At 42.9% G+C, this 13,478-nt stretch overlaps 1 protein-coding gene across 1 annotated transcript; it reads right to left on the bottom strand.

The window, feature by feature from the left end:
- Nucleotides 1–5,444: 5,444 nt before the first annotated feature.
- Nucleotides 5,445–12,961, bottom strand: LOC146367608 (angiomotin-like 2a). The gene is made up of 11 exons (XM_084913205.1): nucleotides 12,723–12,961; nucleotides 11,524–12,295; nucleotides 10,906–11,074; nucleotides 9,389–9,533; nucleotides 9,203–9,292; nucleotides 8,257–8,552; nucleotides 7,993–8,168; nucleotides 7,763–7,864; nucleotides 7,443–7,639; nucleotides 7,196–7,327; nucleotides 5,445–6,786 (listed from the first exon to the last, which is right to left on the bottom strand). Exons 2-11 carry the CDS (start codon nucleotides 12,207–12,209, stop codon nucleotides 6,701–6,703), a joined length of 2,079 nt encoding a protein of 692 aa, XP_084769331.1. The 5' UTR covers nucleotides 12,210–12,295; nucleotides 12,723–12,961; the 3' UTR covers nucleotides 5,445–6,700.
- Between the last annotated feature and the right edge of the window lie 517 nt (nucleotides 12,962–13,478).

Raw genomic sequence — 13,478 nt, forward strand, 5'->3', positions numbered from 1 at the left:
CCTGTTGCCGTAGCAGCGAGAGCTTGTGGGCGGGGTTTTAATGGTGGGTTCGAGTGATTTGTTGTCTGGAGTACACCGGCCAGTACAGGGATCAATTAATGATTTTATAGAATTGTTTATATATATATATATATATAAGCAGATTTTTACAGTCATTAGGCTCAATGAGCACTCACTGGACACTTCATTTGGTACACCTTGCTAATAGTCATGGCATAGATTCAACAAGGTGGTGGAAACATTCCTCAGAGATTTTGGTCCATATTAACATGATAGCATCACACAGTTGATGCAGATTTTTTGGCTGCATATACATGAAGTGACCCAGAAACGCAATCTAGCATCGAAGACCATGCTCAAAATCACTTAAATCCCCCCCTATCACGCTCGCTTTGAACAGCTAGTCTTCTAAACCATGTCTACATGCATAAATCCACTGAGCTGCTGCCATGTGTTGGGCTGATTAGTTTATTATTATTATAGATTATTTTGATTAATGAGCAGGTGAACTTCTATACTTCTAAACCTAGTAAGGTGAGAGTAAAGCGAGTGAGTGTATGAAGCAGATAGTACTACCACAGTTAATGGTAAAGGAAAATAACAAATATAGGTTCTGTGACAAACAGAATAAAATATGCACCTTATTTGTAATTAAAGTAAAAGCACGCACATTCCGCAGACGGCAGAGCTCACAGAATGGCTCTAATTTAGATTGGCAAGGATTATTTTTGAGTCTGAAAAAAAAGAGTTCAGTCCTTTAGAAAAAATATGCAGTAGATTTGCAGGTTTGTAAAAACACCATCGGGTGGTGCTGTTCAGCTTTTGCCTCTACCTCAACACACTGTAAAACTAGGATGTCACGGCCACTGCAGAGTAGGTGTGATATCATGACATAACTGAAGCTTTACATTTCAAAAGACTAATGCAAGGATTACCACAAACCAGGGGGCAACTCCTTATCCTACAATGAGTGGCTGCATTGCTGTTTAAGCTGCTCTTTGAACTTTGGAAGTTCCTATGTGCCTCAAAGGACATCTTAGATGGACAGAAGAAGAGAAACCACAGGCCAGTTTGTGTGCAACCATCACTGTGTATTTTCTGTGTTAAGACATCCTGTTCTCCATGTAAAAAAACAGATAATTTACAATAGATGGCACAAATCAGCATATAAATAATCCTCAGAAATCTGTCTTTTATTTGCCTTTTTATTGCCCAAAGAAATATTTGATTATGTATAAATATCCTATTCAGACACTTGAAATTCCATAGTAGGGGTCTACATTAAGCTGAGGGACTTTTTCAACTGCAGAAAGATCCTTTCTGGTCACCAGCTTTAGTAAATAAGCTGACCTCCTGACCAAGTGATTATCTAAATTATAGCAGCTAATGGTGATTAGTCCACCACATGGACATGTGGCTGAAATACAGACGCAGGGTCACTTAAGTGGCCCCTGAACAAACAGGAAAGACACTCACAACTGCCGCTTTGTGCAGCAGGTGGTTGCTCTCCTGTGTCCCCTGTAGACATGACATGTAGACATGACACAAGTATTCCTAATATCCAAACATTTTTAAGGCATGAGAGAGTAAAAAAAAAAAAGATATAATGGGGATTGGTGGATTTATTCTCCCACTGGGTGTAAGGCCCCCAGCTTCCTGGGTAATTGAAAAATGATTTCACGTGTCAGCTAATGAGTGCAGCATATCTCTGCCCTGAGGAGGCCGGTCAATCAATCTCTCATCAGGCTGCCTCAACAGTAATTTGTGTTTGTTGGTGTGTTTGCACATGCCTTTGATGTGCGTATAGGAGATGTTGTTTTTGTGTTGTGTGTTGTGTATTAATGTGTTAGATTAGAGCCATTAATTATGAATCAAGGACAGTCTGGTTTCCTCCTCTTCCCTGACTCATTTTGATATCCATTTTCAGCTGCAGGATATTTGCTGAGTGCGTTGAAACTTCAAAAGCCAGCTCTTGCTTGGAATGTGCCATTAAACTGTAAACATCAGGACAGGGCAATAAACCTACCAGGGTGCACGCGCACACACACACACCTCCACAGTTTTCACAACTACAGACCCACTCTTTTCATGCCGACTGAGGTTCAATGTGAAGTTTCCATGTGACCGCGCCAAAGAAAAGAGGCAATAATGATCCAAAAAGTGTAGAAAATGTAATTTTCTTGGGTGTTTGAGCACAAAGGAATTTCACCCTTGACTCTCATTTACATTCTGTCCTCCTCCATCATACCAGTTCTGGGAAAAACAGAGCAAGCCGCGGTCGAAACATGTCAGCTGCCTTTCACATTTACGGAGGAATGTTGGCCGCGCTTCACAATGTTGTCAGTCAGTACGCCAGATAAGAGCTCTCAGTTCATAAATAAGATTGATGGCACCGCATACCACCAGTTCCTGCTCTGTGTTTTCCCATACAAGCATCTCTGTCAAAAGCATCTGTGCTATCTCACCAGCTCATATCCTCTCCGTCCAAGTCCAGGCTTGCTTAGGTGTTTTTACATGTTCCTCATCCACTCATTAAACCCACTAGTGCAGGATATGCCCTGACTTCAGCTGCTCAGCTGCGTTCGAGTTTAATACTAGTTTGTTTGGGGGTATTGGTTAGGATATAGTTATATAAGATTGTATTTTAGCTACACATATTTGACATGTACACTTAAATTCCAAAGTCTTACATTTCCTCATAGTTCATGGGTCTTAAAAAACTTAAACAACTGAAAATACTTAGTTCCACAGATAGTCTTTCTCTTAAAAATCTTTAGGTGTAAAGTTGAAAGAATGTCTGGTTATTCCCTCAGTTTTTCTTTTATAAGCTTGTAAACTTTTTAAGATTGAGTATTCTTAAAAAGTAACCTGAGCACCGTCAAGCTCTCCGTTAAGGATACAGTTGTATTTTTTAAGCCAACTCAGGCCTGTTTGTCTTAAAGGAAAACATCATCTCATGTTGGAAACTATCTTGGCTATTGCACTTTGATTTTTTTAAGCTGATCTGGAGGCATTCATTTCTAAAAATAAGCCATCCAAGGACTTTTGACTACAAACACAAAACATGTTCTTGTAATGTATCATGGCTTTGTTTAACCCAAACCAATACCGTACAGCCTTTATGAATGCTTCCGCAATCCACAATGGCGCTGCTTTATTTTATAAATACAATACTATACAAAAGATTAGTAAGAGAGTACACATTTTAAAGCCATGCAATAGTGGTGTGTAAACACAATGGGAATAAAGAGAGGTGACCGGAGAAGAAACGCACAGTGTATCATGGGAAGTTCCCAGTAGGATAACTAAAGGATGTTTCAGGGTTTTCTCATCCAACAATAACTGTAACAAAGGAAAGCTTTAAGTAAAGACAGTGTCTGTCTTCTGAATCTAAAGTGGGCGCTGCTTCCACAGGAAAAGAGCCTGATAGCTAAAGAATCTGCCTCCCATTCTACTTTTGGAAAACTGAGTAACCACAAGCCCGAATGATCTGATCCCACAGCTTCTTACACCCAACACATCCTTTTGTTTTCTTTTCTCTGTGAAGGGTTCGTGGTGCAAATGTAAATAAAGTTGCAGTCACTATCCAGCAAGTGAAACTTTATCAAATAAAAATTGTAATTAATTTTATGTGTAACTTCCTAATTCAGTTACCTTTTTTTTCCCACATATTTGATATTTACAGGATGTGTTGTGGAATTGCACTTTTGTGAACATCTTATAAAACAGTAATTTTGGATTATTCAAAGGTTGCATTAAAGTACTGAACTAGACAGTGTGGTACAGATTAATGGGGGCTCCAGTGATGAATGTTGCTGGACTGAAATGGAGCAGGCTGTGGTGTTCATGGTCAATTTACAGAGTATATCTAAAGAATCGGACGGTTTCAAAAGGCTATGTTTTTTTTAAAGTAATGGACACAAAATTTTAAAATACAAATATAAAGCTTTACATACAAAATGAACAATATTCACATGTGCTCAGTGTGCTGTCTGGAAGCATAGCATGTGTCAATGTGAAACTTTTTGATATCAATGTATGTTTAAGGTTTATGATGCTGATTAGATCAACTCATCAACCAACCCTTATAAAGCTTGTGTAAAAGGTAGAATACCTTTACACAAGCTTTATAAGGGTTGGAAGTCAGCCATGACTGCCATTCGAGACCAAAGTGGGATAATGTGGAACTGTGAGGTGTTTAAGATATGATGGGCACTGGCAATTTAAGAGTTTAAGAATACTATTAGTGAAGTAAACTGTAAAACTAAATGATTTTGGGGGGTTTAACTATCCTTCAACTTTAAATGGGCAACTTGTGGACTTGTTTTTCAAAGCTGGCAGCAAAGTTGCTCCAACCCTCTCGGTGAACTCAAAACAGTCCTTTAAGGCTATCTAATGTTTCTTATTGTAATCTCACACTGACTCAGGGATGCTGAGATCAGGGCTCTGTGTGGGTCATGCCATTTGTTACACGATTCCTTGCTCTTCTCATCTCTGAAGATAACGTTGGCTTTGGCTGTGTGCATCAAGCTGCAGAATGAATTCAGGACCAAAGAGATGCTTCTGTCATTGTATTTCCCGATGAAGGCAGATATAAAAGAAAGAACCTTGAGCTCTCATGTGCACGAAAGCTTTGAACAGTATTCTGCATGTGAAAGCGAAGTAGGAACCACTCAGGATCACCAGGTGAATAAAGCAGGCATCTACTAGAACTGTGATGATGTGTTTTAGTTTTAACAAACCAAACCATGCAGGGTGACCGCTGAAACATATGAAAGGACACTGATGACACCATAACATTCATTGTCCTTGTCGCTGTCGCTCTCATTGTTCTGGCGCACTGTGAAAACCCAATGTCTGAGCTCCAGCCGCCCCAAACTGGTACAAGTCGATACTTGTGGCTCGTTTGCGCGGATCTGTGTGTGTTCACATATGCGCGTGACCTATTTGGAAATAGACACCATATAACAGACCTCTCCTTTCTCTCATCTTCATGTCCAGTGGCCTGTCCTGAAATAGCTCATAAACACTTCTGGGCGTGAGGTATAGCTGAGGCATTGAAAGCGTGCAGGAATGTGATGCACGTTAGCAAAGGTGCACAAGAATTTTCAAATGACATTAGCAGCTAATCTGGGAGAAACCTGCCTTTGTCATGTATAAGGTTACATGTCCTAATGAGAATGTAATCTATGCCAAGCATGCTCTCCGTGGCAAGAGGAGAACAAGAGAGCTGGCCACCCGAGAAAGTTGAACCCAAAAGAATGCAGCTCTGGTATTCATTAATGAAGAGCACTGTTCTCTGCGATGGAACGACGGTGCAGGAATGAGGAGATGGCGTAACAACGGAGAGGAGACTCATCAGAAAACAGAAAAGCGCTAACGGAGCTACCTCGGTATTTATCGTTCAGCCAATAAATGAAATGATAAACAAGTCAGACAGCTGGTAAATTATATTAGAATATTTTATTGCTTTATGAAATGTTGCATCAATTCAACTGTATTAAACCTTCATATTGTTTCGAGTTCACAGAAATGTCTGTTTGAAGTCAACACTCGGTTGGTTGTGTACAGCTTGACAAGACCGTGATTGTCGGCACATAACTTACAACAAACATACATACATAAAACTCTTTGGCGTCCCGCTCAAAGCACTATCGTATCTAAAATAACAAACATCTGTAGAAAATATATAATAACAATAATAATAATAATAATTAACCTGTTTGTTAGTTCAAAGCTCACAGTAAACAAAAAGAAAAACAACAACACAGCATTTTCAACTTTTGCCCCTAAATGGCGACCAAACCAGCTGGATCACCACATCAGGGCAAACACTCTCAAACTGTAACCACACATGCAAACATACTATGAGAAAAAAAGATAAAGAGCATGAGAAACAAAGAGAAGATGAAACACCGTGATGCTGCATCCTCCCAAAATTACAAGCTTGCAACACCAGGTCTGTGTCAGTATATGCATTTATATATTATACAGCTCCCTGTTCATGCACCTCTGAAGCTCTGTAGAACCAGCTACCCGAGACTCGAGACGTGCGAAGAGCAGGAGCACTAAAATCAGCAGTGTTATCAGCTTAAATTAATTAATAACGGGGAGTCTTACGTAAAGATAATATCTATCTGATCGGAATTAAATTCACTTTTTTTTGTTCATTTGTTTTATACTTCAAGAGAAGGGGTGGATCATAAAGATAACCTCTTACTAAATGTTTATCTAGAAGAGCTTGAGGCTTAAGTTAATATTTGGGGAATGTGGAAACCAGATAAGATAAATATGTAGCTTTTTAATTCATTGGTTTGGGAAAAGAAATAATAGGGATTATACAGGGTGGGAAAGCAGCATTTATATTTATATATATTTATTTATAAATATTTTGGCATACACTCTCTGAGAACACGTTGCCATGTTACAATCCAAAATACTGTCCAAGTACCTCAGAAGATTCATCTTTTCTCACTCCACCAGGCAGACTGCCTGCAGCTGTCCAGCCGAGTGAGAGAAAGTGAGTCGGAGCACAGCTCTGTCTCTAAAATGTGAAAACAGTCCTTTTTTTTTTCTCCTTTCTTTTGGTAACATTCCTGCCTCCAGTATTTAGTTCCAGTCTTGCACCTCTTCACAGATACTCAGAAATAGCTTCTTTTTTCTTTTCCGCATCCCCATTCAAAATCTCCCTCTCAGTTCTTTAAATGAAGATTTCCACTGCCTCCGAATCCAGCTCATCCAGGCCTCTGAAGGGGTTTAATAGCAACTTCTTAGGCGCTGCTTTGTCTGGAGAAAAAGAAAACAAACAAAGAAGACATGGATAATTATTTAAGTGTTTTAAGGCTAAGACCAGCAGAAAGAAAAGTCCTTGATGCATTTCAGTTAGCTGTGGCTAAAGGTTAACAGACGTTTTCCACAGTCAAACAGGCCACTCTACTGAGCGTGCTCAGTCAACAAAACTACATTATTTCCTAACTGTGCACATTCCACAGGGCCCACATTATGAACCATGGCCTACACACATGGTATCTGACTGGTTGGTTATTCCACAGCATGGTTAATCAATATGCACTTCCATGAAGTCGAGGCCAAAAATGCCTTTTATGTGTACAGCTGTACTGGGGTATAAATTTGTGCAGGATTGCTGTTTTTTTTGGCTTACTGACCCATCGTTCATACGTGATAAGGTGCTTACCACTGTTGAGCTTAGTTGTACTGGCTGCCTCTTTGGTTTTGGTTCCCTCCGCCTGCCTTTCTAGCGTCCCAGGTTCAGACTGAGGAGAGAGCTGACGACTGGGCAAAGTCTGATCATCTGAAAGACTCTTACCTACGAGAAAGTGTCACAGAAGATGTCAGCATGTGCACCTTTTTATTTCAAACCTTTCAGCAGTAGACAAAAATGTATGTCTTTGGATCAAAAATGGCAAATTTGTGCTCCTCACCTCGTGTCTTAGTGTTGCTCTTTGTTGGGCTGATGGAGGGAGTGGAGGAGGCAGATCGGAGGGTTGCCCCCGCTGCATTCAGGAGGTTTTCAGGTGGACTTTGCTCGTCCTTTCGACCCTGGTCCTGGTGCAGCCGCTGGTTGAGGATTTTGATCACGGCGTCTTTTTCCAAAATCTGAGCATAGAGGGCACGGATCCTGATGCAGAGCAGAAAAAACATGTCAGAAAGCTGGTAACCAAATAGTGGATGAAAAAAAAGAGGCAAATCCTGAAGGCTTGTTTGAAATCAAAAAGGGGGTTGATAAATAGTAGGTATGCACCTGTTCTCCATCTCCTGGTTCCTGTGGTCGGCGACTGGCAGGTCCTCGTTGAAGCTGTTGTTGGAGGAGTGGCAGGGCGAGTGGTTAATGATTGTGGTGTCCCTGGAACAGAAAAAGAACATTTCCTGGGCTTAATTCAAGCTTGAATGAGCTAAACTGAGCATTTGTACACATGAATTCCCAGCACTCATCAGAAGGAGAATGAGACGCCAAGCTACATCAGTCTTTACCTCTGGGCAGCAGCAGTGGCAGCCACCTCCATGGCAAACTGCCTCATGGTGCTCTCTTCCAGATACTTCTGCTCCCAGCGCACCACGTCGGCTTCAAGGGCAAGGATTCGCTCCTCACGCTCCCGCAGGCGCTCTTGGAGTGAGTTCATGGTCATTCCAGGGGGCTGTGACTGCCTCTGTGATAAAGAGATAAAGTATTTGAGATAGATCCTAAAAAACAAACAAAAAACTGCCGTCATATATGACCAAGAACAAAGGCTTTACCTGTTGTGCCCTCAGACTCCTCAGCTCCTGCTCTAGTCGTGTCCTCAGCTTCATCTCCAGGCTCTCCCTCTTCTCACAGGTGGACTGGAGCTGAGCCAGCGCGCTCTGAAGCCTCTCCACCTTTTCTACATACGCCCTCTTCCTCCTCAGCTCCTCCTCGAGCTGGCGACCTCGTCCTCGAGCCGCCTCCAGGGCCTCCTCGAGTCGTTTGGCCCTGAGGTTCTGCTCCTCAGCTGCGGCTCGCAGCCGCTGCAGCTCCCTCTCCATGCGCTCCCGCTCGGCATTCTGCTCCTCATCTGAATCAAAAGAAAAAGTAAACATGGTCAGATGAAGAGCATTACAGGATTAGAGTCAAAGTGTGTTGGACAGAATGGAAGTGAAAGTTTTTTTTCAAACTTTTCTCAAGTCTTTTCTGAAAAAGTACGGAAAGCTAATCCGCAATTATCCCTCCTAAAACCGAATAAGTATCCGAGTTTTTACATGGTGGCCAGTGTTCTTCATTTAGTGAAGCACTCCCGGAATGCTGAGAGCAGGAAGGGGGAGAAATCTGCCCTATCCCTTTGACCCACATAGCACAGAGCATTCCTCATCAAGGCCATGCAAACACCACAACCCCGCTTGAAAATCAAACTCACACACAGGTGGTGGTGAAGGAGGTGGTGGTGGTGGGGGACTTCATTTCTACCACTTGCACTGCTGCTCTGTGATTTAGAAGGGCTTCATTTCCTTTTGCAAGGAGGTGCATGGATTGAATTCCCTATTATAAAGCCTTCTTACCAAATAAGCTGAAGTTATGTAAGTGAAATTCCTGCATGAAATGATGCCCTTAGCAACAGAAGGGGGCCCATGGTACGCTACAATCCAGTCCAATCAAGCATGCCGATTCTAGAGGATGAAAAGGAGGAGGAGTGGAGAGGAAACTAGCCCAACAAAACGCCATACTTACTTTGTTCAAGGAGCTTCGCCATGATGTTCTGGTTATGGTCGGCTGCCTTGACTTCTTTTGCAACATGGGTCCTAGCATTTTCCAGATTTTCTGTGATGCAGCAAAGTGTAATCAATTAGACTAATTTAAAAAACCTTGGACCTGCTGAAGCTGGTGTCACTGAATACTGCAGTTTGGTGTCAGTACCTCTAAGGTCTCTGTTGAAATCCTGCAGCCTCCTGACTTCAGCCACAAGCCTCCTCCTCAGTGTCTGTTCCAAGTTCTCTCTCTTATTGCTGGCCTCCCTCAGTGTCTCATAGGCCTCTGAAATACGCTGGATCTCCTGCTCCAACTGCAATGGAAGGACGAGGGGGAGGGGGAAGATATAGGAGGGTTGGAAAAGAGGAAGAAAGGAGAAGAGAAGGAATTTTGGGTTAACCTACTTGACATGCTGAAGAGGAGCTGGAATGTTGATTCATGCTGTTATAGCACACAGATACATATATGGGTTCACATGAATGTATGTGAATAAAGCACACTCCGTGTGTGTGTGTGAACATGTGTGTGGTGTAATTCTGAGAAGGAATTTAAGCCCGCACCACTCCCTTTGCGACTGATTTATATCTACATTCCTGAGGGCTGATAGCTTCAGTTCCAGGTGTGTGAGCACACAGGAGCATGCACATACACACACACACGAAGGCTCTCTCTCTCTCACACACACACACACATATACAGAACTGGGAAGGCTGCCAGCGGAGGGAAGGTGTGCATGCCTGTGCCTGGCTTGCGGAAAACGGCAAAGAGACACCCACCATTACGGCAGTCACACAGGCATGTTTACCCAGGGCTGCGGCCTGACGGAGAAAACTTTCCAACCCTGGCAATTATCATTCTTTAAGGTTGAGACAAGGCAAGAGCCATGTGACATAACTCCAGCAGAGAGCAAAATGGATTTTTTTTAAAGCATAAATTGGCTGAGATATCAAATGTCACCGAAGTGGTTCCCACCACATTGAACGAGTAAATATCTCATTTTAGGAGCCGGTTTGGTCTGACACTCAGTCACAAAAAGCAAAAACATGGCTGTAAACGTAGCACTGTTTTAAAAGGGAGAACATGGAAAAAGTGGTGCTGGGTACGAAAACAAAAAAGACCTTTCACTTTTTAAGGGCAGCCCGCCACTTGACTGCTGTAGACCCCCACCCAAGCACTCATTAAAAGTGTGGGGGTCGAAACCCAACTGGCTGCTGTGTGACAAGCCCCAGATTAGACTGAAAATCTATGGTCTCCGCACGCACACACACATACACGCACACTTTTTGACCTCCACTAGGTTAGCTACACAATGAAAGGAGTGTGTAAACACAGTAGCAGGCTGTGACCTCTGTTTGTGCCTCTGTGGTGTGGAAGGAAGCAGCTGCTGATCTCATCTGTCTGCCCTGATGAGGGAGTGTGCCTGGGGTTGGATATCAGGGAAGCAACTGTTAACTGGGCTTGTGTTTCATAGACAGGTGGCTCAGATGGAGGGTGTTGTCTGGATGCTCTCCAAATTCCTTTGGGATTTTCATGACTTAATGGTGTGGTAATCCTTTCCTTTGTGTTGAATGTATTTAAAAATTAAAGATATTGAGAGAAACCTTTTTTTTTTAAGTACTTGTAAAATATTCTAGTTTATCTCAGTTGTGGACCAGTGAGAGATGAAGCTTTTCTGTTCTTCTCACCTTTTGAATACGGCCGCTCTTCTCCCTGTGAGCCTCCAGTTCTTGTCTCAGCCTCTCGTTCTCCATCAGCAGCAGCTCCACCTGGTTGGGCTCCTCCAAGCCAGCAGGTGGCAGGCTGTTGAATGTGTCGTAGCAGGGGGGTTCTGCTGGCTGACCAGACTGGACATACCTAAGAGATACCCGCATACATTAGAGGACACTCTAGCTGAATCACACTTTTAATAGAATATAAATATGAGAAAGAGCTTTTTTTATATAGCATGACATCTAACGTATCACTATGTATGAATTTATACGCAGGCAGGCCAGCCGGCTCCAGTAAAGAATCTAAAAGCCTGTATGTGGAACGTACTCAAACTATCCTAGGCAATGCAAGTATGCGAAACTCTCCTTTAGCAGCATGCCAAACATTACAAATACCTACAGGGCTGGACTTGTTCTCCGGTGCGGATTTCAAAGAGGAAATATGAATAAGTATTCAGACTGCGGTGTGACTCACATTAAAAGTATGTGTTTACGCATGTGAAACACAATGGTGCCACTGGGCGGGCTCTTGTGAGAAAATTTACACCGGAGTGCATGATGTAATGTTAAAGTTGCTTAAACTCCTTCTGGTACCTGTGCTGCTGAGGCTGCATTGGCTCCTGGACCTGGTGAGGGATAAATCCTTGGCCCTGGATGGGGGCTGAGTACTCTGGGGGTGGGTTGCATTTGTCCATGTTTGGCCCCAGGCCCTGGTAGCATTGCGGGCTGTAGTAAGGAAGCTCAGGGTAGCTGTGAGAGGTAATCTTTATGGCTTCTGCTTTAGCCGCTGCGTCTTTCCTCTCCAGAGATATCTGCATGCGATGCTCGCTGAGAGACCGCACATGGCTGCACTTTAGCGCCATCAGATCAGCTTCTTCGTGGAAGACCCCCTCATGCAGAAGCTTTCCCTCATGGAGCTGCCAAGCCATGTACTGAGACTGAGCCTTGGCTTGCTCATAGGTTGGCAGCTTCTCCCCATGCAGCTGGTAGCCACTTTCTGAATGATGGTAGTCTCCCTGGTGCTCTTGGCCCTGCGGTTCCTGCCTCGCAGAGAGCTGAGGGTAGAGAGGATCCTCCTGGGTAAGACTCTCCAAAGAAGATTGTGGGCTACTGCTCATGTCGCCCCCACTGCTGGGTCCACTGTTGCTTCCACTGCCTCCCCGCAGGGCCTGCTGCTGGATGGCTAATAAGGTACGGGTGTCTGTGGGGTTTCCGTAGCGGAGCTGCTCCTGGATGAGCCGATGCAGGACGTTGCCAGACGACTCCTCGGTGGACGACATACTGCTTTGTGAACTTAGTGATTATCTCTTTGAATCAGTTGACTTTTTCCTCAGTGAAAATATTTTTTTAAAAAACAGCTGTGAACCTGGAACAGAGGGGTGAGAGAGTAAAGTAGGATCAGTCTGAGGTGGCAGTGAGGTCAGACGGGAATAAAGCTGAGGCAGGCTTTCACAATAACAGCAACACTTTAAACACAAAGTTATTAAATATGTTTATTTATTAGAAAACAGTGTGGCAATGAGTCTATGTTACCAACAGCGACAAAGTGGAGATGTGGACATATTTTATCACTGCAGGCAAAAAGTGCATGCGCCAAAAATTCCACTCTCACGGTGGAGCAAAAGCGCACAAAACCACCACGTAAAACACTCCACAGCTCTACTTTCCTCTTTAATACATTGTAAGTAACTTTACATTAAAACACAATTCCCAAAGATTCAACGAGAAGTTTTACTGTAGCGACTCTGGCGCTCAGGAGAAAACCGAAAGAAAGGGGAAAAAGACGCTCTTACCAGCTCACGCTCTCATCATAACCCAACGTTATCCTCGACTTCGAAGTAAAAATAGTTCCACTATTGGCATGAGCTTTTTTTTTTAAGTTAAACGTGTCTCATTTCCCCCCTGAACGTGTTGCCGCGATCCTCTCTTGCTGTGAAATGATTGTGGAGAGAGCAAGCGGCGATAATAAGTAACCGAGGAGGGACTGAGGTCGGAATGCCAGGAATGCAAAACGCGAGGTCCCTCGGGGATCAAAAGCGTAAAAACCACACGGGAGGAGGGAGGAGGGAAGCTGCAGTGCGCTTTATTATTACCAACGAGGAAAGGAAGAGAAGTATAGGAAAGGAATGAGCATTTTGTTTCACTAAACTGTGAGCTACTTGATAAACAACAGCAGTTATGATGTGATAAACTCCTTCAGTGATGCAAAAGTATGCGAATCATTCACTTTAGTTCAATTAAAAACATACTACACTGCATGTACTGCACCATTAACAGCATGCATAATTAACGCACATACTCAGAAGGCCAACTGAACGTATAGAAATGTATAATTATAATAGTTTTATGTTTCTTGTAATCGTTGGTGATGCATGTGCAACAAAAAGCTGGGATGGTCTATTTAAAATAGTAAAAAGAAATCATCTGAATTGTTTAAACTGAGACTTGTTATTGCTTTTTATGTTAAATTTGTTGTCAAGCTGAATTTGATGCCAGTAGCACTTCAGAGTATGTGTGTATGTTTGCCACTTTATTATATCACCTAATTA

The sequence above is a fragment of the Perissodus microlepis genome, chromosome 18 (genome assembly GCF_051167445.1).
Source record: "Perissodus microlepis isolate ML-2025 ecotype Zambia chromosome 18, ASM5116744v1, whole genome shotgun sequence".
Classification (NCBI taxonomy): Eukaryota; Metazoa; Chordata; class Actinopteri; order Cichliformes; family Cichlidae; genus Perissodus; species Perissodus microlepis.